The 26,830-nt window shown below is 40.7% G+C and overlaps 1 protein-coding gene across 1 annotated transcript in view; it reads right to left on the bottom strand.

Annotated features, from left to right (window-relative positions):
- The window catches only part of STAT4 (signal transducer and activator of transcription 4), a 235,662-nt gene that overhangs the window by 146,833 nt on the left and 61,999 nt on the right, over nt 1-26,830 (bottom strand). Inside the window, exons 3-4 of the mRNA XM_029606087.1 lie at nt 4,780-4,878; nt 456-548 (exon numbers count right to left, since the gene is read on the bottom strand). Of these exons, the coding sequence (XP_029461947.1) occupies nt 456-548; nt 4,780-4,878 (192 nt within the window). The remainder of the gene's footprint in view (nt 1-455; nt 549-4,779; nt 4,879-26,830) is intronic.

Here is a 26,830-nt window from a genome sequence, read left to right as displayed (position 1 = left end):
TTCTATAAGGCTACATCCAGGATAACTCATTAATTCATTTGATTAATAATGATATGGGTGGCGAACACCCATAAGTGATAATTAGAGGGAACAGTGATTTACAGCAATTCAAATTCCATGAAACCCTGGATTTGCATGAATAAGCTATGGTCTCTATACTGTCTACAGGGTTTTCATAGGGTAAGAGTTTGTACAAGTCTGCAGTGTGAGAATGGGGAGCTCCTGAAGATGGCATTAACGAACTGTGCTAATAAGAAAGCTTTTTTTTAACTCAAATAATTGATTCATCTTGTGTCAGTTTTGTTGGTTTTGATAGCAGGGAAGAGCAAACAAGGACAGGAGAGAGAGGAAGCCTGCAGGGTTCTTGAGACTGTATCAATTCTGCTAAGAGTTTGCAATACATTCAAGCATTTTACACTCAAACTCCTTCCTTGCAGGAAGCTACATCCGGCTACCTGGGCGCTGTTTTTAATGGCCGTCACTTTGTGCTCCACTGTCCTTTGTCTTTCTGAAGCTGCGGAGCTCTGCATAGATTTTTCAAATAGTCCCTAGGAGATAAGAAGCACATTCATTGAAGTTTTTATCATATAGAGTGTGCAAGGAGGTCTCAGTAATAGCATTTCTTTTACACAAAACAAAGTGGAAAACTTGAAACAAAGGCATTTCCTACTTATTACATCTGGGAACTGAAGATCATTGCGTTAACACCAGTAGCCTGCAGGGCTCAATATTCAGAAAAAATAACTCCACATTTGGTGTTACAATTTAGCTGAACGATGCTGGTATTCTAAATTTTTTGTTCATTGTTTTCTCTCTCTTTTTGCATTGAAGGAGTGTGCATTGATAAAATGTTTCTTCATTATTATTAATTTTTGACAAATGGGGGTAGAGGGTGCAGTCATCAGAATATAGATAAAGCTACGATCTCCAGTCCTCAAGAATCACAAACATGATTTTCAGGATATCAGAAATGAAAATTGATGAGTTTTATTTGCATACAGGCGCTCCAGTTAGAAACATAAAAGAGGGCAGCAAAGTACCACTTGGTCCATCCAGAATACCCATTTGTACCTGTCTACAGATCCTGTGTCATCGCTGATCCCCTCCGACCCACATCCTGCCACCAAGGGCCCTTTTCTGTCTGTCCCACCCTGGCATGAATTCTCTCATTGGTCTAGCTGCTATCAACTCTAAGGGGCAGATTTTATAAAACTACGCGTGCGCGTACTTTTGTTCGCGCACCCCGAGCAGGCGTAACTTGCGCGCGCCGGGCCGGCCGACGACACGCACTGGAACGCCCTGGAATGCCCCCAATGACACACCGGCCGTGACACACCCCTGACACGCCCCCGACATGCCCCCGATGATGCCCTGCCGTGGCACGCCCCCAACACCCCCCCCGATGATGTGCCAGCCATGACACGCCCCCCCCCCCCAGGAAAGCCCCAGGACTTACGCACGTCCCGGGGCTTTGCGCATGCCAGCAGCCTATGCAAGATAGGCTCGGCGCGCACAGGTGGGGGGTTTGGGGTAGGTTTTCGGGGGTTACGCGAGTAACCTACACGCGTAACCATTTGAAAATCTACCCCTAAGTGTCTACCACGTTCCTATTAAAAAAAGTATTTTCTCAAATTCCTTTTGAACTCTTCTCCTTTAATCTTTGTTTTGATAACCTTGGTCTATGAGCTTCTCATGCCACACAAAATATTACCTTTTGTCCTTTATTGCAGCCTGCTGGATATTTGAATGCTTGTATCACATCTCCCTTTTTCCATCTTTTTTCTAGAGAGTATATCTTTCTTGCCTTGTCTCTCCATATATGACTTACCAGCGAAAATTGCCCAGTGTTGTTCAAGTAGTCTGGTCTATAACTGTGTGTGTGAGTATTTATTTGGAGGATCCTGTCTGTGCCACTGTGTGTGTGTGTATGCCGGTTCATCTCTGTGTGTCTGTCTGCTTGTGTTTGTGTGTCTGCCTGTGTGTTCGCCTGTGTATGTGTGGGTACCTGTGCCTGAGTGTGTGTGTATATCTTTGGGAGCATATGTGTCTATGTATTTGGGTACCTGTGCATGTGTGTGTGTTTCTACCTGTGTCTGTCTCTGTGTGTGTCCACCTGCTTGTATTTGTGTGTGTTTATTTATTTATTTATTTATTTATTTAACACTTTTTCTATACCGACCTTCATGAAAAATTTCATATCAGATCGGTTTACATGTAACAAAGGGTATAACTTAAACAAGAACAATTCACTAGAAGCGGAAGTTACATATAACAAGGGTAGATAACTTGGAGGCTAGGCTAGTCAGAGGTATAGGACAGTGTAACTGAAAAGAACTAGAAAAGGCAATGAAACAAAAGAAACGGCGGTATGTGCCAGTATGTGTACCTGTGTGTGTTTGTGTCTGACTGTATGTGTGTGTATCCCTGCCTGTATGTGTCTGTGTGTCTGCCTATGTGTGTGCACCCATCTGTGCCTATGTGTGTGTGTGTCCCTGTGTGTATGTACTTGTGCCTATATATCTGTGTGCTTGTGTGTATGTGTGAGTAAGTGTATGCTGTGTGTGCATGCCTAGGTGTGTGTGCTCCTGTATGTGCACTTGCGTGCCTGTGTTTGCCTATGTGTCTGTGTGTGCAACTGTATGTGTGTGTGCATGCTTCTGTGTGCATATGTGTGAATGCGTGTGTGTGTGTGTGTGCCTGCATTTGTGTACCTGTGTATGTGCGTGTATGTGTTTGTGTGCTTACGAGCATATGTGTCTGCCTGTGTGTGCGTTTGTGTGTGTGTATGGGGGAGGGGGCAGCCTGACAGACAAGGCTTTGCAGATGGATCAGATTGACTTTGCATAATGCACCTTTCACTTTTCTGAGCGACACCTGGTGGCCAAGCACAGATACGATAGTGTGACTGACTGACCAACACGACACAAGCTGACATGATATAGATATAGAAATATATATGTAGATATATATATATATATATATATATATTAGTAGAAAAAGTAAAATAAAATTACTTCTGTATAGGCCCACCATAAATACTGAATCCACTTGTGGTACCACATCTACAAAAGAATGCAATGAATGCATTTCATTGCATTTATTTCAAAATGAAATGCATTTCATTTTGAAATGCCTTTACCTTGTCAATATCCTTTTGTAGATGTGGTACCACGAGTGGATTCAGTATTTATGGTGGGATCTCAGAAGTAATGTTATTTTACTTTTTCTACTAGCGATGCCTTTCTTTAAGGACCTAAGCATACTATTTGTTTTCCCAATGGCTATGTAACACTGACTGGCTACTTTGAGTCAGCAGAAATAATGACTCCCGGATCTCTTTTCTGTTTCGTGACGGAAAGTGGCAGAAATTTTCAGAAGTTACTCAATGAAAAAATTTGACAGACTTGTGGTCTATTATACCATGTGCATACCAACTTTGATATAAACTAAAAATGACTGATAAACCATGAAACGTTTAAAAAGAAAAAGAAAACTGGGTGTAAAGTCAGCAGGTGAAAGTCCCCACAGTCCTTACGCTTCTGCGCATAGTTTGAAAGTTGCCCCCTGATATTCACATGGTCTAGGTGCCTAACTTTAAGAGACTGGCGCTTAGACTTTTGAAATAAAAAAATGTGCCTGCCAGAAGTGCCTAAATGTAAGCACCTGAAATGGATGGGGGCAGTAAACGAAGTTAGGAGCTGGAAACAGATTTCCAGTACTGGATGCCAACTTATTGCCTGATTCACTAAGGCTTTTCTCCCATTCTGCATCTATGGGAAAATACCTTGATGAATCAGGCCCTTAGATACCTTAACTTAGGCTTTCTCCACATCTTGCATAATTTTAGATGCCTCATTTCAAGACATCTGTATTCAGAAAAATATCACAGATGTCTACCCTCGCTGAATATAACAACTTAGCTTTAGAGCATTACTTAAGAGCCTCTATTTAGGCATTGAGCTCTCTTTTGAATATCGGGCATTCATTTAAAAATATGTGCACGTGTAGCTAACATGCGCATATTACGCCTTCATCTGAAAGTCAGTAAAGTAGGTGCATCCGTTTTATCCACACAACTAGATCTTTAAGATGCAGGTACTTCGTGTTTGAACGTTACAGATCTGCTATCATTTTAAAATGAAGTGAAACCATCAACAACACTTGTTACATTGTTCTGATTCTTTTCCCATGCAAAATGACCAAAAAGACTATTGAAGCATTGTTCAGGACATTTATGTCATTTCGACACACTCTAAAACATTTTAGCGGTTGTGAATCACAAAATTTAGTAAAGAACATGCATTGTAAAAATATAGTTTGCAAAAATGAAACCGATATACACAGAAAAACAAAAAGATAGAGACATCTAAAAAAATGAAACAAAGCGACTTGCCATGAAATTAATTTTTTTTTCCATGCGCACGCCTATTCAATATCTGATTGGTTAGCGTGAGCTGAAAAGTACACACCTACTTGGCCAGTTAGGCAGCTTATTGAAAATTTAAACCAAGATGTTTTATTATAAAATACCCTTTTCTATGCAATGATGTCACTAAACCTGACTGTAGGCTGCTAAGAAGGTTCTCTCCAGCAATAGCAGCAGCAATGGCACTGTTAATGCTATTTGAAGAAAGCCAGAGCGGTGGGACAGTCATATTTCTACCTCCCAGGTTTTATTTTGCCGGGTATTTTCCTTCCTATGCCTATGTATGGTTTTTTGATCATGTAAAAAGGGAACCACTCACCGTGGATACAGAGATAACTAATGCAATAGAATACCTGTACAGGCATGCTAGCTGCAGCCAGGATCCTCCTCTCTTCTCTTAAGCAGTTTGAAACAACCACTGCCATATGCATTGGATTGCCGTGATATTTTCCCTGAAAAAAAGACAAGCAAGCCGTTAGCATTTCAGCTCTTACCATTGTAGACATGAAATTGGGTTTCCAACATAAAAGTGAAGTACCGTAATTTTACAACAGTCCATGGCTCTAATGACTAACTCTGCAAAGAAGGCATGTGAGAAGGTACAGAGAATGGAAAAAAGAGAGGGATAGTAAAAGGAGGGGAAAGGAGGGACAGGTTTTCAGGATGTCCATGTCCATAATGAATATGCATAAGGTAAATTTACATATAATGGAGGCCACACATGCAAATCGACCTCATGCATTTTCATTGGGGATATCCTGAAAACCTGACTGGCTAGGTGAGCCCCAAGGACAGGATTACAAATCCATTGACTAAGAGATTGGCAAACCTAGCTTTTGTGATTTCTAATTAAAAAAATAAATAAATAATGGTTTGATGGCCCACTGGATCATTAATCACTTACTGGTTTGTAAGCAAGGCAAAACCATATTTTAAAAACAATAATATGACTAAGAATACAATTTGGAGTGAGAGATAACCTCGAATTGCATATCTCAGTCTCTATAGCAGAGGTAGGCAACTCCATTTCTAGAATGCCACAGACAGGTCTGATTTTCATGATATCCACCATGAATATGCATGAGCTATATTTGCATGCACTGTCTCTACCGTATGCAAATATATCCCATGCATATTCATGGTGGATGTCCTGAAAACCAGACCTGTTTGTGGCACTCCAGGACTGGAATTGCCTGCCCCTGACCTATAGTGACCTCTAAGATCACTCAGTTCTTTAACATTTGATGAGACCCTTAAGCTCTATGAGGGAAATTTTAAAAACGATATACCTGGATAAATGAGTATGTGAAAATTGCCTAGCCTATATGCAGGCAAAAGTACATATGGAGATGAACAACATACCTACGTCTACCTGTGGAAAAAGTAGGTGGGATCAGAGATGGGGTTAGGTCGGAGAAGGCAACAATGCTTGTAGTTTTGCAGGGAAAAACAAGTGCAATTTATGATATATAACAGGGCTTGACAACTCCACTCCTACATATACTGAAAACCAGACCTGTTTGTGGCACTCCAGGACTGGAGTCGCCTATCCCTGATGTAAAGTAGAAAAAAAATTACTTTTCTTGTAAAATTGGTATAGATTATACACAGCTTGCCAAATTTCTAAAGCAATAACACAGAAAGCCATGAAGTACACAGGAACAAATAGATTAAAAAGCACCAGTGTAGACTTTAATGTTTAAGTAGTACAGCAGATAATACTGTAGGGCAGGGCTAGCCAAATCTGGTCCTTAAGATCCACAAAAAGGCCAGGTTTTCAGGATATCCATAATGAATAATCATAAGATAGATTTGCATACACTGGAGGCAATGCATGCAAATCTATCTCATGCATATTCATTGTGGATATCCTGAAAACCAGGTCTACTTATGGCTCTGAAAGACAGGAGTTGGCCACCCCTGCTGTAGAGTATATATTTGCAAGGTCCCTGTGGTCTCTTACCAAATTTAAATTTAAATCCATGCTCTGAATCAGAGATAGTATCACCCTAGTTAGGACCTCTGTGTAGCTGTACATTACACTTTCATCCTGAGCCTGCATAATGCTCTAGGGCTGAGACTGGGAACAGCTTTAATTCCTATGCAATCAACCAATTATCCATCTATAAGAAGTGACTTGTATTGAAGAATTTCTGCCTATTGCTTTTAGGGATGTGCAGGGGAAAAAAATATTTGTTTGCATTTTTGGTTCATTTTCAGGTGGGGGGGGGGGGGGTTTCCACGAATTTCAGTTCGTGGATTGTTTGATTCATTTTCATTCTTGAGAAAAAAATAAAATAATAATAATAAAAAAAAAACCCAACCCCAAAAATGTCCAAAAAAAGAAAAACTAGGTATACAGGGGCCTCCTATCCACCTGCCCAACCCAAGAAATGCTGGGGCCAGGATCTCTCCTGGCCCCACTTACCCGGTCTGGTGGGGATCCACCGGCTTTGGCCTAGGCCTAGGCCAAGGCCAAGGGTGCAGTAGGTCACTGTGACCTCAGCCTACTCAAGGCCGAGGCTCACAATGCTGGGGCCTTGGCCTAGGCGAGGCCCAGACCCAGGTCTGACACCATGACCTGGCCTCCAGGTCGGGTCTTGGCGTTGGACCTGGCATCGGGACCCAGCCTTCATCGGATATCCGATGGATAAGCTAAGTTGTTTTTTTTTTTTTGTTTAATTTTTGGGGGTCTCCAGTATTAGCCCGTGCCTCCGTTGAGACCCCAATGTCAAGCTTGGACCCAGGCCCCCAGCTTCGGGCTTAGGCTGAGGCACTGGCGTCACGCTTGGCCTATGCCCTAGGTGAGGCCCTGACTTTGGGTCTAGACCTAGGCCCGAATCATTAATTTAAAATGAAACAAACAAATTTGCCTTATTTGCTGCGTTTTGCAGTTTCATTTTAAACAAATGCACATCCCTAATTGCTTTTGGAAAGAGTGTAGAAAGACTGTGATATTGTTTGAAGCTATGATCCTCTTCTTTTAATTTTGGAAGTACATAGACATTTTGGGAACATTAAGACAGTGGGCTATTTTTTTTTTTAAAGCAGAGTGGAATCACAGTGTCTCCCACCAGCAGAGCATTGAAATGTGTTTCCCCACTAAAGTAAAGAACCATTGAGCACATCTCAGAATCCAGAGAGGCTATATATTTTATCATGTTAGTTGTAGGTATATTCACTGGAATAGTCCACATAACATAGCTAGGACTGGGCAGGCAACTCTAGTCCTGGAGTGCTACAAACAGGTCTGTTTTTTCAGGCTATCCATGATGAATATGAACATATAGAAACATAATGGCAGAAAAAAGACCATAATCCCCATCCAGTCTGCCCATCTGTCCAATTAATATGCATGAGGTATATTTGCATGTACTGCCTGCACTGTATGCAAATGTATCTCATGCATATTCAGTGTAGATGCCCTAAAATCCAGGCCTGTTTGTCGCACTCTAGAATTGGAATGGCCTAACCCTGATCTAGGATATTATTGAAGTTCACATCATCTGTTCTAAGATATATAAACCCTTCTAGCATCATTCTGAAATACAGAGTAAGTGTGTTGTGCAACATGCAAGCAGAAGGAGAAACAGAAACTTAAGAAGCAATTAACCAGGTTTTGTTTTTTGTTGAGAAAGCCTTCTAGATAAGAATTTCATTTGCATAAAGATGTTTTGACAGAAAGCCTTTTAAAAATAGTATGGTTTAAAATTCCCCATCTCAGAGGGGAATCTTTAAATGTGAATTTTGCCAAACACTCCCCAACTTCCTTATCCTCATGAACTACTGCATCATGTTGTGAGGTTTGATATCCTATCCATGATCCTGAAGCACAAGGACTGTTTCATACTATTATTTACTTTTAATTACACACCCTACCTGAGGGCAAAAGTGTGTGCATCATTGCAGAACGGGTACACTTTTACTCCCATTGAATGGAGGCATTTCCAGGGGTGGGGATAGGGCAGGGAGTGTAACAACGCTTGTAGTTTTGCATTTTCAAAACTTATGCATGTTGTTATGAAGAGAAACAGTGCCTGCAGAAAAAGCAGTTGCAGATCAGAGGCTGCTGTCCCTGGGAGCGAGTAACAGGAAACAGGTCTACTTTATAGGATCTATCTACTGGGTACTTTGGACCTGGAGGTAGGATACTGGACTTGATGGACCATTGTCTGGCCCAGCAGGGCAATTCTTATGTAATTTTTCCCTAAGCAATTTTCAAAAGGAAAGTATGTACCTACTTTTCCCTTTGAAAATTGGTGCAAAGTTCACAGGGAAAAGTATCTGCAAACTTTGCAACCACCTGTTGACATTTGAAAATTGACCCCATTACATTAAGGTGCTTTTCCAAAAAATTGCTTACAGGTACATTGAGTCCCTTTCAACTTACGGGGTTGATACATCCCAAGACAGTTTGGGTCTCTACTTGCTGAGAGGTGGAGTGTTTGCTATTTATGTGACTCCTTCCATAGGTAGGAGTTTTTTGCCTTGCTTGTTTTCCTAGATATTTGTTTCCCTCTTACTCAGGCGTTTCTCCATTCCTTCTGCAGCATCTCTTGCCTCCCTCAGATTTGCTTGTGGACTTTTTCTTTCTTCATCTTTGCAGGGCCGATTTTCTCTCCCTATCTCCCACTGCCTTCCTCTCTTTCCTCCCTTTGACTTTCTCTGCTTCCTTCCTGTGCTGCTTAGTCCGTCTTTCCTCTCTCCTTTGTGCCCATGTGTTCCTGTCTCCTCACTCTATTCCCCTCTGTGCCTCTCACCTCCCTCCTGTGACTCCATTGTCATCCCCTGTACTCCTCTCCCCATATCCATATGCCCTTCGTCCTATGGGCCCCTTTGGTCTTCTCCACCCCTAAACTTAAACAAAGTGTAGCCAAGTTATAGTGGAAAAGCTTGGTGGGAGAGGAAGCTGCTTCTCCCAGCACATGCTAACATTCCTCTCGTATCCCTTTCATGCCAAGCAGTAGAGCCACACAATGTTAGAGAAGTGCCATGTGGAGTACAGAACCTCTCTCCCACAGAACTCTCTTGCTGTAATGCTGGCCCAACTTTTTTTTTTTTTTAAAGTCCTGGGAGCCAATGCAATAAATCTGCGTGGAAAGTGGGCGTCCAATGTTGAGCACCCATTTTTCTAATGCGTGCCCAGCTGCCTCTCCTGGGCACGCAATTGAGTATTTAAACGAGGGGTTGCACTAAAAAGGAGGCGCTAGGGACAAATGTGCATGCGCCCAGGAGAGGTGGCTTCAGCGGGTTAGGAAAACGGACGCTCAATTTTACAAGCATTCGTTTTCTTAACCTGTGCACCGCCCCCGGGTTAGGAAAATGGACGCTTGTTAGTTGAGCTTCCCTTTCCCTAACCTGACCGCTGGTACTTTTTTCTTTTTTTAATTTCTTTTTAAATATTCTGGTCCTTTTGGTTCCTCCAACTTAATATTGCCACGATATTAAGTCAGAGAAAGTACAGAAATGTAATATTTTCTGCTTTTCGGTACACATTTTGGGCTGTTCAGAAATTAACGCCCATATACGTCGGGCACACTTTTTTTTTTAAATCTGGGAAGAATAGCTAATAGCCTCATCAACATGAATTTGTATGTGATGACCGCTGTTAGCTTTGTGAGGGGGGAGGGGGTGTTGGATGTGTGTTTTGGACACACTAATCCCCTTATAGAATAAGGGGTTGTGGACGCAGGTCCAAAACCGATGTCCAACCATGGGGCGCACTGTATTACATCGGCCCCCTGGTGTCTATGACCCAGAGTTTGAGTTCAAAACCAAGAGACTACAGGTTAAACTGGGAGAGTTCCCAGATATAATAATAAACATTGTTTTGTTTCTTCTTTGGATGCCAGACCACTCATTCTAGAAATTTTTGGAAGGACAAAATTGTCAAAATGCATTGGATCTTGTTTGAATGAAAGGTGCAATAAGAATCCGAATTGTTAGAAAAACAGAAGCACAGAAGATGTTGGCAGAAAAGTATCATTTGGTCCACCCAATCTGCCCGATTGTGCCTTACTGTCTTCCCTCTCTCTCTACCACTAATCTTATTAAACTAAGGGATTATCAGTTCATCCTATCAGAATGGCACAACACATTTCTCTTGAACAGAAATTGGCAATGCATTTTGTTTTGTCTACCTGTGTTTATAAAAGATTTTGAGATTGATGTCAGCGAAGAATACACATTTTTTGAAATTCTGTACTCCACATGGCACTTCTCTAACATTGATTAAGATCGGCCAATGTAACCCCAATATTTAAAAAAGGCTCCAGGGGTGATCCGGGTAACTATAGACCAGTGAGCCTAACTTCAGTGCCGGGAAAAATAGTGGAAACTATCCTCAAGATCAAAATTGTAGAGCATATAGAAAGACATGATTTAATGGGACACAGTCAACATGGATTTACCCAAGGGAAGTCTTGCCTAACAAACCTGCTTCATTTTTTTGAAGGGGTTAATAAACATGTGGATAAAGGTGAACCGGTAGATGTAGTGTATTTGGATTTTCAGAAGGCGTTTGACAAAGTCCCTCATGAGAGGCTTCTACGAAAACTAAAAAGTCATGGGATAGGAGGCGATGTCCTTTCGTGGATTACAAACTGGTTAAAAGACAGGAAACAGAGAGTAGGACTAAATGGTCAATTTTCTCAGTGGAAAAGGGTAAACAGTGGAGTGCCTCAGGGATCTGTACTTGGACCGGTGCTTTTCAATATATATATCAATGATCTGGAAAGGAATACGATGAGTGACGTTATCAAATTTGCAGATGATACAAAATTATTCAGAGTAGTTAAATCACAAGCAGACTGTGATACATTACAGGAGGACCTTGCAAGACTGGAAGATTGGGCATCCAAATGGCAGATGAAATTTAATGTGGACAAGTGCAAGGTGTTGCATATAGGGAAAAATAACCCTAGCTGTAGTTACACGATGTTAGGTTCCATATTAGGAGCTACCACCCAAGAAAGAGATCTAGGCGTCATAGTAGATAATACATTGAAATCGTCAGCTCAGTGTGCTGCAGCAGTCAAAAAAGCAAATAAAATGTTAGGAATTATTAGGAAGGGAATGGTTAATAAAACGGAAAATGTCATAATGCCTCTATATCGCTCCATGGTGAGACCACACCTTGAATACTGTGTACAATTCTGGTCGCCGTATCTCAAAAAAGATATAGTTGCAATGGAGAAGGTACAGAGAAGGGCAACCAAAATGATAAAGGGGATGGAACAGCTCCCCTATGAGGAAAGGCTGAAGAGGTTAGGGCTGTTCAGCTTGGAGAAGAGACGGCTGAGGGGGGATATCATAGAGGTCTTTAAGATCATGAGAGGTCTTGAACGAGTAGATGTGACTCGGTTATTTACACTTTCGAATAATAGAAGGACTAGGGGGCATTCCATGAAGTTAGCAAGTAGCACATTTAAGACTAATCGGAGAAAATTCTTTTTCACTCAACGCACAATAAATCTCTGGAATTTGTTGCCAGAGGATGTGGTTAGTGCAGTTAGTGTAGCTGGGTTCAAAAAAGGTTTGGATAAGTTCTTGGAAGAGAAGTCCATTAACTGCTATTAATCAAGTTTACTTAGGGAATAGTCACTGCTATTAATTGCATCAGTAGCATGGGATCTTCTAGGTGTTTGGGTAATTGCCAGGTTCTTGTGGCCTGGTTTGGCCTCTGTTGGAAACAGGATGCTGGGCTTGATGGACCCTTGGTCTGACCCAGCATGGCAATTTCTTATGTTCTTATGTTCTTATGGTTATTCAATCAAGTTTTCGCCTGTCACTAAAATTTAGCTTCATTGCATTTAGGTTTATTGAGTTGGCATATTTTACTGTTAATATTTTTACCTATTTAATTTTATTATGTGTAAATTGTTTATCAATATGTTTTATGTACTTTATTAGGTAACTTTGTTCTTATGTATATTATTATAAATGTTTTGAAAATGTTTTATTTAAAATCGGTATAGCAAAAATAAATATTACTATTACCTTTTTTTAGGTTATTATTATATTTTTCCCAGGAATTTATCAGTGTTTATTATAACAAGCAAAAACTGGAGAAAGATTAGTGGGAAAGAAAATCACTCTTTTTTTTCTGATTTTTCTCTTGTTTTATTGGTTATGACAAACACTGCTATATTCTTGGGAAAACAAACTAAAAATTAAGTCCCTAATAATATAATAATTAATATGATTACTCCTTTCTCTATAGATCACCCATCACTGAATATGCAATTATTTTGGACCTCATGGCAAAATAATCAATAAAGAGTTTGTATCACAAATGTGCTTAAAGCTCAAAAGGAATACTTTTCCAATTAATTTGAGGGAATGGTAAATATAAGGACTGAACTGTATTGGACTACGTCTGATAAAAGTCACACAAATGGGCCGAGATCCCATAAAGACTTGCACTCAAAGAAAACTTGGTACATGGATTCTGGACCTTTTCTAGGAAGTTTAAAAAGGAACTAGAGAAGTGAAGTCATTTTCCTATGTCCACCATGTTGCAAACTCATACTTGATCAAACTCATTCCATAGCGATTGATTGTACAGCAGTATTCCCTTAGTAAGAATTCGAGTTGAAATGTGTGGGTACAAGAAGACATGCCAGATCTACCTCCTTTCTGTGGCTCAGTGTTCTGCTAGTACTTCATCATTACCACAAATGCAGTTGTGTGCATTGCAAATGTTTGTGTGTACTGTGGAAAGTTTCTGGCAATGCCACTTCAGTACATTAAATGTCATCAACCTTAAAAAAAAATCCACTTTCCTCTCTGCAGGTCAAAAGTTCGGGGTTCCCCCCATTGACTATGTTGCTTCATCTGAACTGATTCCTGTAATCAATTGAAATGCAAACGTGACATATTTTGTAACGAGATAACTGCGGTATGACAAGTAACACCCACAGGTCATCTGTAGTCCTTTCTGTTAACGCAGCTTGACAGTGTGATGAATTAGATGAACTCTGGCTGTCCCTTTCAGCTCTACCATTCTATTAAATGTCACAGAATACTGATGAACATCCTGTGTCAAATCAGTTTATGGGTGCCTCTATAGTAGAGCAATTGACACTCCAATGGAATGCATTTCAAACTCATTTGAAGGAAAGTTAAATGAGAACCATACTGTGCTTACCTCTCATTAGAGCAGTCTACCAGAGAGAACAAATTGCTTTTCTTTTCTCTGTCCAATAACTAGTCAATCTGTTCCCTTTTCTTCTCTTCTATTCTCCAGAAATCATTTGTGAGATTTCTCTCACCTCAGCTCTTTCCCCCTTCACGTCCCTTACTAGAATCTTTAAATAAATGTTCATAGTCTGGGCAAAAAAATCCCAGACCTGCAGGCCTTAATGATGGAAGTGGACTTGGACATAGTTGCTATTACAGAGACCTGGTTCACTGAGTCTGACTTCAGTGCTGGGAAAGATTATGGAGACTTATAAAGGATAAAATCACAAAACATTTAGATAGACATGGTTTAATGGGACACAGCCAGCATGGATTTACCCAAGGGTAGTTTTGCCTTACAAATCTCCTACATTTTTTTGAAGGGGTGAATAAACATGAGGACAAAGGTGAACTGGTAGATGTAGTGTATTTGGATTTTCAGAAGGTGTTCAACAAAGTCCCTCATGAGAGGCTTCTAAGAAAATGAAAAAGTCATGGGATAGGAGGTGATGTCCTTTTGTGGATTGCAAACTAGTTTAAAGACAGGAATCAGAGAGTAGGATCAAATGGTCAGTTTTCACAGTGGAAAAAGGTAAACAGTGGAGTTCTTCGGGAATCTGTACTTGGACCTGCACTTTTTAATATATTTATAAATGATCTGGAAAGGAGTACGACGAGTGAAGCGATCAAATTTGCAAATAACACAAAATTATGAAGAGTAGTTAAATCTCAAATAGATTGTGATAAATTGCAGGAGGATCTTGCGAGACTGGAAGATTGGGTTTCCAAATGGCAGATGAAATTTAACATGGATAAGTGCAAAGTTATGCATACAGGGAAAAATAACCCTAGAGAGAGACTCTTTATAAGGTGTTCATAATAGTCAACTATTTATACCACTATAGTAGGGCTAGCTAGTAACTCAAGGTGAGGTTCTGATGGGGGTCTAGGGTTTTGGGGCCAGTTTTACATGCAAAGTAAGATATACAAACAGCTCAGTACACCTCAGTGAATATCTAACGTCATTTAGAGTGAAGAAAGTCAGATTAAGATGAGATTACTTCAGTGTTCTTTCGCCCTAGCTTGATAGAACCCTGATAGAGAGTCCATCAAGATAGGGCATGAGAACACTGTAGAAATGTCATCTTTGTGTGACTTTCCTCACTCCAAATGATGTCAAATCTTCACTGAGGTGTATTGTGATGTTTGTACATCTCACTCTGCATGAAAAACTGGCCCCAAAACCCTACACTACCACCAAAACCTCACCTCGAGTTACTAGCTGGCCCTTCTATAGCAGTATAAATAGCTGTATAAATAGCTGATTACTATGTGTGCCACCCCAGAGGTGCATGTTCTCTCTCTCTCCCTCTCTCTCCCCTTCTCCCCTCTCCTGAAAAGGAATTTGCAAGACAGCTGCTTTGCGCATATCACAGTTTAACACTGAGGAAAAGGTGTAGTTATTTTCAGCATGCATTATGCTATCACACAGTGTGATAATGCCCCTCATTTTCATTAATCCCACCCAAACCCCTCCCCAGTCCCATCCCTTTGAATAAATTTGCATTCATGCTGTGCGCTGCAATAAATATTGCATACATTATGGCCATAACACACTTTGATGAATGGTCCTTTTAGAAGTTACCACCCAGGAAAGAGATCTAGCCATCATAGTGGATAATACATTGAAATCATCGGCTCAGTATGCTGTGGCAATCAAAAAATAAAACAGAATGTTAGGAATTATTAGGAAGGGAATGGAAAATAAAATGGAGGATGTCATAATGCCTCTGTATTGCTCCATGGTGAGACTACACCTTGAATACTGTGTGCAGTTCTGGTCACCACATCTCAAAAAAGATATAGCTGGCTTAGCTGCACTGGAGAAATTGCAGAGAAGGGAGACCAAAATGATAAGGGGCATGGAACGACTGCACTATGAGGAAAGGCTAAGGAAGTTAGGGCTGTTCAGTCTGGAGAAGAGACAATTGAGGGGGGAATATGATAGAAGTCTACAAAATCATGAAAGGAATCGAACAAGTTAATGTAAATTGGACTAGGGGGCACTCTATGAAGTTAGAAAGTAACTCATTTAAAACAAAATGAAGAATTTTTTTTTTTATTCAGCACATAGTTAAGCTGTGGAATTCATTGCCAGAGGATGTGGTTTGGATAAGTTCCTAGAGGAAAAATCCATAAACTGCTTATTAACTAATAAACAATAGTAGCTTGAGTTTGGGTACTTGCCAGGTACTTGTGACTTGAATTGGCCACTGTTGGAAACAAGATACTGAGCTTGATGGACTCTTGGTCTGACCCAATATGGCATATCTTATGATCTTATGATTCGAAGGTAAAGTTAGTCTATTTGCAGATAATATTAAGATCTGCAACAGAGTGGACATGCCTGAAGGAGTAGAGAAAATGAAAAGTGATTTAAGAAAGCTTGAACACTGATTGAGTATTTTGCAGCTGGGATTTAATGTCAAGGAGTGTAGAGTGCGGTAATCCAAAAGAGCTATATGTGATGGACGGTGAAAGACTAATGTGTACCGACTGGGAGAGAGACCTTGGGGTGAAAGTGTCTGGTGATCTGAAGGTGATAAAGCAATATGATAAAGCGATAGCTAAAGCCTCTCTCTCTGGGCTGCAGAGAGAGAGAGGAATAAACAGTAAGAAAAAGGTGATAATGCCCTTGTCCAGGTCCTTGGTGAGGCCTCACCTGGAGTACTGTGTTCTGTACTGGAGCCTGTATCTTAAAAAGGATAGAGACAGGATGGAGGCAGTCCAAAGAAGGGTGGCCAAAATGATGTGGGATCCTCAAAATGATGCAGCTCCTTCAGCGAGGCTGAAGGAGCTGCATATTTATTTATTTATTTATTTGTGTATTTATTTATTAGTTTTTATATACCGATGTTCATGAGAACATGTCACATCGGTTAACACTTACAGGCAAATATTCATTAAAAAAACATTTGCATTTCAAAAGTAAAGGAAAGGATATAAATACATAGTTTCATAATAAAATAAAATAATAAAATGTTAAAAAAATAAAAATAAAACATGGAAGAGAGGAGGTGCATGGGAGCTATGAATCAGACCTTCAGATACCTGAAAGGTTTTAAAGATGCACAATCTTCAAACTTTTTCTACATAGAACCAGGGGCCATGAAATAAAACTCTAGGGGGGGGGGGGGGATGACTCAGAACCAATACCAGGAAATATTTCTTCACAGAAAGGGTAGCGAACACAAAAACAATCAAAGAATTCAAAGGGGCATGGGATAAAAATTGTGGATCCCTAAAGGCCAAAGGATGGAAATTAAGAAAAGGGTGCATGAGAGTAACCTGCTTGGTGGTGGTTAATTCTCTTAATATGCATGGGGGTTACTACCCTTAAGGCAAACAAACAACAAAGGAAAATAATTACCTTCTTTCACAAATATACAGTAACAATAGAGAGAACAATGTAATTATAAATAATTAACACATTTTTAACATATTTAATTCAAAAACAATATATATGAAACAAAAGATTTTTTAAAATAAGACATCATTTACATACAGGCTGCATATACAACACTCAATAAATCAACATCTCTGCAAACATTTCCTCACTACATAGAAACTCAATTGATATAATTCATATATACTCATGACCCAACAGATATTTGAATGAGATAAGTGCCAGAATGTGGTATTTCCTACATACAACCAATGGGGGGATATGAGAGAGAGAGAGAGAGAGAACCTAGCCATGTTGCTATCACACTAGATAGGTATTTATATCCCTATGGGAGGCCCACCTAGTAACTCGAGGTGAGGTTTAGGTATTAGTGTGGGGGTTAGGGACCAATTTGACATTCAAAGTGAGATGTATGAACAGAACAGTGCTCTCTAGTGAAGATTTGATGACCCTCGAAGTGAGGACACTCACCCAAAGATGAGATTTGTGCAATGTTCTCTCAGCCTAGCTTGATGAGTCCATCTAGTGTGAGGGCATTATGGCTAGGTTCTCTCTCTCACACACATAGCGAGGTTGGCTCTCTGGGAGCTTCAAACTACCAAAACATTGTAGTTAAAGCCATGCGATAGGGCTTTGCAAAATGGGCTTCTCAGCCCACCCCTAACTCCTCCTCGTTTTCGGATTTGCATCGCACCATAGGATATGGTGCTATCGCATGCATTAAAGGCATTTTCGCATGTGTTAAGGCCTTAATGCATGTGAAAACGCCTTATAGCATTTTGATAAATGAGGGGGTGTGTCTGGTCTGTATATCCGGTAACCTTGCCTTAACTCTCCAATATTCCTAATCTATTGTACGATAGTGATTATGGACTGCACGAAGTATGTATTTGAGTTTAAGAAACAACTTTCAGACACTTCCTTTTATACGAAATTGAGTAAAGATCCGACAACACAGATTAAACAAGAAATAGATTCCCTTCTTTTTATTGCTAATACAGCAGGTTATTTGACCAATAAAGGAATAGATTTCTTCACTATATGCTACCCAATTATGCCAATAATTTATATACTACCAAAAATTCATAAATCACTTATATCTTCACCAGGCAGGCCTATTATCTTAGCAATAGGCTCCCTTCTTGAACCCCTCTCTAGTTTCATTGATTGTTTCCTCAGACCTTTTGTGCCAAAAATCCCATCCCATATAAGGGACTCTGCTGACATCATTAACATTTTAGAAAATCTATATTTTAAAGATAACAATATATTGCTTGTCAGTTTTGATACTGAGTCACTTTATACTAATATACCACAGTTTGAAGCACTCAAAATTATTGAAGAAAATCTTTATTTTCAGCACAGTCATGTACCTATATATTTGATGATGGAATTAGCACAAATAGAGTTAACAAAATTTGAGAAAGATTATTTTTTACAATCAAAAGGTGTGAGCATGGGGTGTGCTTTGGTACCGTCTGTGGCAAATCTGTATGTCACGAAATTTGAAGAGAAATTTATACAAAATAATGTATTTTCTGAGAATATTAAGTTATGGCACAGGTATATCGATAGTAGTCATAAAAAGTAGCCAAACGTCCCACTTGTGTACAAAAATTCAAACACACCGTGTTACGGATTTTTTATCTCACTAGACTCTGAACTTAACCTAAAAAAAACACATCAATGCAACAATAAAAGAGGGCTACTTCAAACTACAAGTCCTCAAAAAACTCAAGCCCTTCCTCTTCAATCAAGACTACCGGACAGTACTGCAATCCCTCATATTCTCCAAGCTGGACTACTGCAACTCCCTCCTCCTCGGGCTCCCTGCATCCTCCATCAAACCTCTTCAACTATTGCAAAATGCAGCAGCCAGATCTCTCACAAACAACAAATGCTCCACCCGCATCACACCCATTCTTAAAGACCTCCACTGGCTCCCCATAACCCATAAGACCATCAACAATGAGAAGATTGAATGACTAAAGGATGCCCTCCACCCTCACGACTCTCAAAGAGGCCTCCGATCCAAGAACACTGGCCTGCTGACAATTCCCTCCACCAAACTGGCCCACCGTACCACAACCAGAGAACGCGCCATCTCAATAGCTGGCCCCTCACTATGGAACAAACTACCCACACAACTCAGATTAGAACCCTCAACCCAGTCTTTCAAGAAGATCCTAAAAACTCGGCTATTCCAGAAAGCCTTCCAACCTGCGCACTAATGACACCATCTGATCACCTTGTACCCATCCTTCTCCTCCCCCCCTACTATCCAAGTTCTACAACTTCCTCAAGCCACCCTTTTCAATCGCCCGATGTAATTCAAACGAAGTTCCAAATTGTTAATTAAGGTTCTCTGTCACTATGTAATAATAATAAGACACTGTTGTCATATTATTCCCTGAGTTAATCTGAAAACCGATGTGATATGCCATATCGAATGTCAGTATATAAAAACCAAATAAATAAATAAATATGATGTTAAAAAAAACAAAAAACAAACCAACCATAATTTGGTAGTTCTTGTTTGTGAAAGCTCACGTACACGACAAGGAATTTTTCTGACCTTGAATGGAAATAAAGGGAAAATGGGCTGGGAGGAAGGAAAAGTAAACAGAAATGACCATATAATAAAGCAAAGTTGTTTACTGTAATGAGGATTCTTCATTGACAGCTGGATATATCAGCTAAACAAGTGGGTGTTGTTATTGTGATAGCACTGAGAAGGGTAACTCACTCTCTCAGAGATCAGAAAGACCCAGAATGTTTTTGTGAGCATCCGCAGAAATTCCTCACTCAAATCCAGGAGTGAGCAAACTGGTGGGGTGGGAATGCTGGCTGCCCAGTCAGGGAAGAAAAAAAAATGGCTAATTTGTTGGTGCCATGGAGGCAGTGCCAACCTAGGAGGGATGGAGCTGCCAGAACGTAGTGACATCATTGTAAGCATGCCATAGCTTAGCCATCCATCTCTTTCAGGGGACCAGGAAGAAGAGCTGCTTCTGCTGTGATAGGTCCGGTGAGGGTGGGGTGGGGGGAGCTGCTTACTCTGCAGCAGAACTGGACATAGGAGCAGCCATTGCGGTGTTCTACAACCTAGGAAAGATGCCAGCCTGAGACCTCAGCTTGGGAGGAGTTCCTGCTGCCACCAGGTACCTACCCAGGGAAAGAGATCACAACTGTTATCTCCCCAGGGGAAGAGAACTGGTGAGGCAGGGGAGGGAATGGGCAAAGAGGTTAGAGAAAAATGAGGTGTGGAGGGGAGATAGGAAGGAAGTGGGAAAGAGTGCCATTTTGCACTGTCCTGATGACGCGCGGCGTACGCAACTTACTTCAGCTCCCAGCCTGAAGTAAATTCCGAAACAAAAAAAAGGATAGATAGGAAAGATTTAGGAGTCAGGGTAGAGAGGGATAGAGGTAGGAAGAGTAGGGTTAGGGATAGGAAAGTTCCCTTCTAGTCCACTCCTTAATTGGAGTGGACTGGGAGGGAACTGGGGGAGGCCCGATTGCATCGGCATGCGTAATTTACTAAAATTCACTCCCGTGCATGCACCACTCGCACTTGCGGATTTTAAAATCCACGCATGCATGTGCATGCAGGGATTTTATATCAGGCGCATGCCGGCACGTGCATGTTATAAAACTGGTGCATCGATGTGTGCATGCCAGGAATCGCGCACCCATGGACGCACACGCTCTCCTTTTAATATCGACCCCTAAATGTTTTGGAAAACTTTTCAGTCCTTACCATTGTGGTGTAGTGTGTAGTTGGTCTGTCTGTCTGGGTGTTGTGTGTCTCTGTTTGATGTGCTGTGTGAGTGTGATGTAGTCTGCCTGCCAGTCTCTCTCTGTGTTTGCCTGTATTTGTCTGGGTGTGTAGCTTCTTTCTGTGTCCGGATGTGGTATGTCTGTCCTATCTGGATTCCAATCAAACCAAAAGCAGAAAAACTGCTCCATTGCTGTGTGAAAATTTTTTTTTTTTAAAAATACTCAAGAAATTTTCTTTGTATAGATTCAGTTGTTACTTAATATACCTACACCCCGTGGATCTATTAATTTTCAAATTATTGAAAAAACCTAAAGAAAACTTTTTTTTGGGAAGAGTAGAAGGTTTCATATATAGTGTAGGTGTCCCCGCATCAATGTATTGTTGGTTTATAATCATCAACCTCCTACCACCTCCGGAAACGATTTAAAAAAAAAAATTTGTTGCAATATATTAATATTAAAGTCCCAATAATTTCAATGACATCCGTGGTGTGATAATTGTTAACTTATTTGTGGAAAATGACAAATATGATCTCCAAAAGCAATATTCAATTCTAAGCAGGTACCTTGCGACTTCCTAATCTGTTGGTTTCTTTGAATGATAAAATAAAATCCCGACACAAACATGTTCGTGTTTCAGATGTGCGTCTTTCCTCAGGGGAGTCTCACGTTGGAAATTACCAACCTTACAGCCACTGCTATTAATTGCATCAGTAGCATGCGTTCTTCTTAGTGTTTGGGTAATTGCCAGGTTCTTGTGGCCTGGTTTTGGCCTCTGTTGGAAACAGGATGCTGGGCTTGATGGACCCTTGGTCTGACCCAGCATGGCAATTTCTTATGTTCTTATGTTCTTACAGGATTCTTGCCTCGCCAGAAAATCTTACTTTGCATCAAATAGCTGTAATTACTTCCTTTTCACCGCGTTATGCCTGCTGTTCTCCGCTCCATACCAACCGTTGATTTGATTTGTATCTCAGTGGATCGCTGTCTTTAGTGGTGGTCATTTTGAGATTTTGCTTGGTTTGTCACTATCTGGATTCCAGGCAGTTCCTTGAAAAAGTAAGCCAAGTTATCACTCTGACAATCACCATCTTAATTAATTATTCACTATTGGAAGGAATCATAAGATATGGATTAAAACAAGCGATAATAAAGCCGATCCTAAAAAATAAGACTGGTAGATCTGATGTTTGGGACAACTATCGTCTTACAGTCAACTTGCTGTTTCTAGCAAATGTTCTTGAGAAAAATGTGTTATCCCAACTTGTAAATCACGTGGAAGGTCAAAATATTCTCTTCCCAAATCATTTTGGATTTAGGAAACATCACTCAACTGAGACACTACTCCTCTCATTAATGGACTCTGATGAATCTTATTGTCTAGTGCTAATTCACTTAATAGCTACCTTTGACATGATGGACCATAACCTGTTATGCCATCAGATGAGAAGCATTGGGGTTGATGACAGAGTTCTCAGTTGGTTCTCCTCATTTCTTTCTAACTGAACATTCCAAGTCAAATTGGGCAAACACATATCTGATACTTTCTAGTGTTAAACAGGTATCCCTTAAGGCTCAGCCCTCTCAGCAACACTATTCAACATGTACATGCTCCCACTGTGTAAATTACTGATGAATCTAGGTAGAACCTTCTTGTATGCTGCTGACAGACAGTTTTACATCCCACTCTCCAGATCATTTGAAAATACAGCTTGGATACTTTCTACCTACATGAAAGCAATACAACAATAACTATCGCAACTTAAATTGACACCAAACCCTAAAATGACTGAAATCATTTGGCTGAGTAGAAACACATCAATAGTTAAACCACCTGCCCTAGACTTGAGTAATTTTCAAATTAACCCCTCAAATCAAGTATGGGATTTAGAAATACAGAAAGACGAGAACCTCACAATGAAAATTCACATCAGTAAATTAATTAAGACAGGTTACGCCAAGTTGCGTATATTACATCAGTTAAAACCATTGACAACTTCTGAGGATTTCTGTACTGTATTGCAGACTCTAATCTGCTCAAATCTTGACTACTGTAACTCCTTACTACTAGGTCTTCAAGCAAGACACCTAAAACCTCTACAACTATTACAAAATGCTGCAGCAAGATTATAGGATTATAGGAAATATGATCACATTACACCCTTGCTGATGTCACTGCACTGATTGCCAATCCAATCCAGAATCTACTAGAAAGTATTAACGATAATATTCAACATCATTCATTCCAATAACACCGGCTATTAGGGGAGACACTACAACCTTACAATCCTCAGCGAACACTAAGATCTCAAAATAAAGGACTTTTGACTATTCCCACAATACAGAGCACACATCTGATGCAAATAAGAGATTGCGTGTTTTCCATAGCAGGACCAAAGCTCTAGAATTCTTTGCCTGAGACGTTATGGATTTTACCAGATAGAAAGATTTAAATGTGGATTAAAAACATGGCTATTCAAAAACACATATAATTTAACTTCAAACCATCAGACATACAGAGCCACAAAGACAAGAAGGACAAAAGATAATAATTGAATCTTGAAGAATAAACAAAACGAGAGAATGAAAGATTCTCATAACAACCCACTGACTAAGATGTGAGCACCCATACACTTTGCCTTATGTGCAAGATCAATTGCTAATATGTAATAGAAAACTTCACTTGATAGATACTAATGCTTACCTGTGATTACCACCTCTATAACCAAACTTTCTTTCTTTGTTGAGTTATAATTATGAATGTCACTTTGCAAACTATTTTGATCAATACATGGAACGAAGGTATATAAAATGTCTAAATAAATAAAGGGGCGGATTTTCAGAGCCCTGCTCGCGTAAATCCGCCCAAAACCGGGCGGATTTACGCGAGCAGGGCCCTGCGCGCTGGGAAGCCTATTTTACATAGGCCTACCGGCGCGCGCAGAGCCCCGGGACTCGCGTAAGTCCCGGGGTTTTCGGAGGGGGCGTGTCGGGGGCGGGCCCGAACCGCGCGGCGTTTTCGGGGCGTGTCAGGAGCGTTCCGGGGGCGTGGCTACGGCCCGGGGCGGCCCGGGGGCGTGGCCGGGCCCTCCGGACCCGCCCCCAGGTCGCGTCCCGGCGCGCAGGAGGCCCGCTGACGCGCGGGGATTTACGCCTCCCTCCGGGAGGCGTAAATCCCCCGACAAAGGTAAGGGGGGGGTTTAGACAGGGCCGGGCGGGTGGGTTAGGTAGGGGAAGGGAGGGGAAGGTGAGGGGAGGGCAAAGGAAAGTTCCCTCCGAGGCCGCTCCGTTTTCGGAGCGGCCTTGGAGGGAACGGGGGTAGGCTGCGCGGCTCGGCGCGCGCCGGCTATACGAAATCGATAGCCTTGCGCGCGCCGATCCAGGATTTTAGCGGATACGCGCGGCTCCGCGCGTATCTACTAAAATCCAGCGTACTTTTGTTTGCGCCTGGAGCGCAAACAAAAGTAGGCTATTCGCGCTCGTTTTAAAATCCGCCCCAAAATGAATAAAATACATAAATTTTGTGTTTATACCTCTCTCTGTCTGGCTGTGGTGTGTCTCTTTTCTGTCTGGGTATGGTGTGTGCATCTAAGTGTGGTATGTCTGTGTCTCTATGCCTGTCTGGATATTGAGTGTCTGTGTGTGTGTGGGATGTCTGTATGGGGATACTGTGTCTGTTTCGCTCTGTCTATTGGTCTGGATGTGAAATGTCTGTGTCTGCTAGGTATAGGAAGGCTGCTTCTTTGCCCGTGTGTGTGTGTGTGTGTGTGTGTGTGTTTGTGTGTGTGAGCTTACCCCCTTTCATCAACTTGAAGAGAAACAAAATGGGGACATGGGGGCTGAGAGCCATTGGTTGGCAAGACAGAGACATAGGCAGAGATGTATACTGTATATCAAGGGTATCTACTACGTAGCCTACACTGCCAACCAGTGGCTGAAAGCCATTTCCCTGAAAGGAGATGGGTGTGTACATATACACACATATATATTTTTTGAATAGTTTTGATATTCTTTGCCATTGTCTAATAAAACTTGCAACATTAATCATCTTTCAAATCATTTTAAAACAGTTGTGTTACTTACCCTATTTTAGGGTTCTCTGATGGATATACCATTTTAGGTAACCACATACCTTTATTTCATTTAAAGCCTAGATCCAATGTACTGTATAGTGGCATTTAGTGGCATTGTGGCAAACACCCCTGAATTTGATGTTTAGTTTTTCTGAACAAGAAGCAACCACAGTGTTAGCAGGAATTAGGTTTTTTGATACTGATTTGGCCAAACCCCCTGGCAACACTATTGGGATGTCAGTTAACCAGTTACAGAAAAGGATTAAGGGCAGAGCTCCATTCGGCTATGTAAAATGAATACTGTAGGGTCAAAAGGATTCCCTGGGCCGTTCCTGCTTTTGCCGGGGTCCATCGCTGTGAGGGCTCCTTTTGAATTTCCCTCTAATTTGGGCAGTACTGAGGACGTCATCGTGAGGAGGAGGAGCCAGGTAGGCTAATAAAAGCAAGTCTACGCTGGCACGATGCCGCGACGGTTAAGCCACGTGCTGTCAAGGGGCGCGCGGCTTTGCCCGGCTTAACCCGGTTTGGAGCGGTTTGGAGCCTCAGAGTTTTGTTAATTGTTGAGCAGCCGGATTGAGGACTTTGGGAAGCTAACTGTGAGTAACTTGCTGCTTAATCTTGAAAGCAATTTTTTATGTGAGATTCCTAGAGTTTAATTCTTTTAAATTCCTCATCGTGTTGCTATGCCTCATACAAAGAGGAAAGCAAAGATGAGGGAGTCATCTATTACAAGTACATCTGGTAATTTGTTACAGTCTGCTATTACTGACTGCTTTCATACTAATCCCACACGAACTCCTGCTCCTAGTAGTCCAACTCAGGAGCAGGAGTTGGACAATGAGGCATTTGAGACATCGTTGACTCCGGGTGCCCCAGAGAAACCGGTCCCTCTGCCTGCAAAATCTGAATTGGATTTAAATTCCTCTGTGCAAGATTCCTTGGTATCCCAGAGAAACGTCGTAAAGATGATTGAAATATTGGAGGACATGGAAAATCAAAGTCCCAGGAAACCCAAGGATATTTTGTTAATTAATGCAGATAGGATTGAAGGGACATTGCAACAGCCAAGAGGAAGTGATGTTCAATTAAGTTTAAATGGTATTGAGAATGTCTCTGTTATTATTCCAAAAAAGTTTCCAATGGAAGAGTTAGGTATTATGATGATTAATATGCAAAAATCAATTAATAGATTAGCTAACTCAGTTCAAGATGCTCTTAAAATGAATAGTTTAGTACAAGAAAAAGTTGATTTGTTGGAGAAAAGTGTTAATACAATGGATATACATTTGGGGGAAGTCCAAAAAATCCAGTCAAATTTAATTAAATCAGAAGAAGAACATGAAATCAAAATTGAAATATTGGAAAATTAGATGAAGAAATTAAATCTTAATTATTAAATTTCCCAAAAATTCATTTAGCAACACCTTTAGATTTGTTTAATAGTTATCTAAAGAATATATTGAAATTTTCAGAGGATAAATTACCCAAATTAAATAAAATTTACTATTTACAACAAACAATAGAAGGGGAAGGAAATGGAAAAAATGGTAGAGGATTTAAATTTGACAGATCTTCTGGAAAAATCTTTTGAATCAAAGATTACTACCACAGCAACATTAGTGGTACAGTTTGTGTCACAAATAGATAGAGATACAGTAGTTAAAACGAAAAAAGTTTATAGTAATGTGATCAGAAGTTCTATCAAGAGGTGCACAGTTTCATTTAAGACATCCACGTAGATGCTTAATCAAACATTTAAATAATAGATATATTTTCACACAGCCTGAACAATTGCGAACTTATTTGGATACACACTCTTAAGATGCTGTGTATTAAAGGAAAAAGAGATAATATGGGATTAGATAAGTAGCAAGTAGAGTTGTATAAAAATTTTATTTCTTTTTTGGATGA

This window comes from Rhinatrema bivittatum, chromosome 6 (assembly GCF_901001135.1).
Source record: "Rhinatrema bivittatum chromosome 6, aRhiBiv1.1, whole genome shotgun sequence".
Taxonomy (NCBI): Eukaryota; Metazoa; Chordata; class Amphibia; order Gymnophiona; family Rhinatrematidae; genus Rhinatrema; species Rhinatrema bivittatum.
This window is presented reverse-complemented; position numbering and strand designations above follow the sequence as displayed.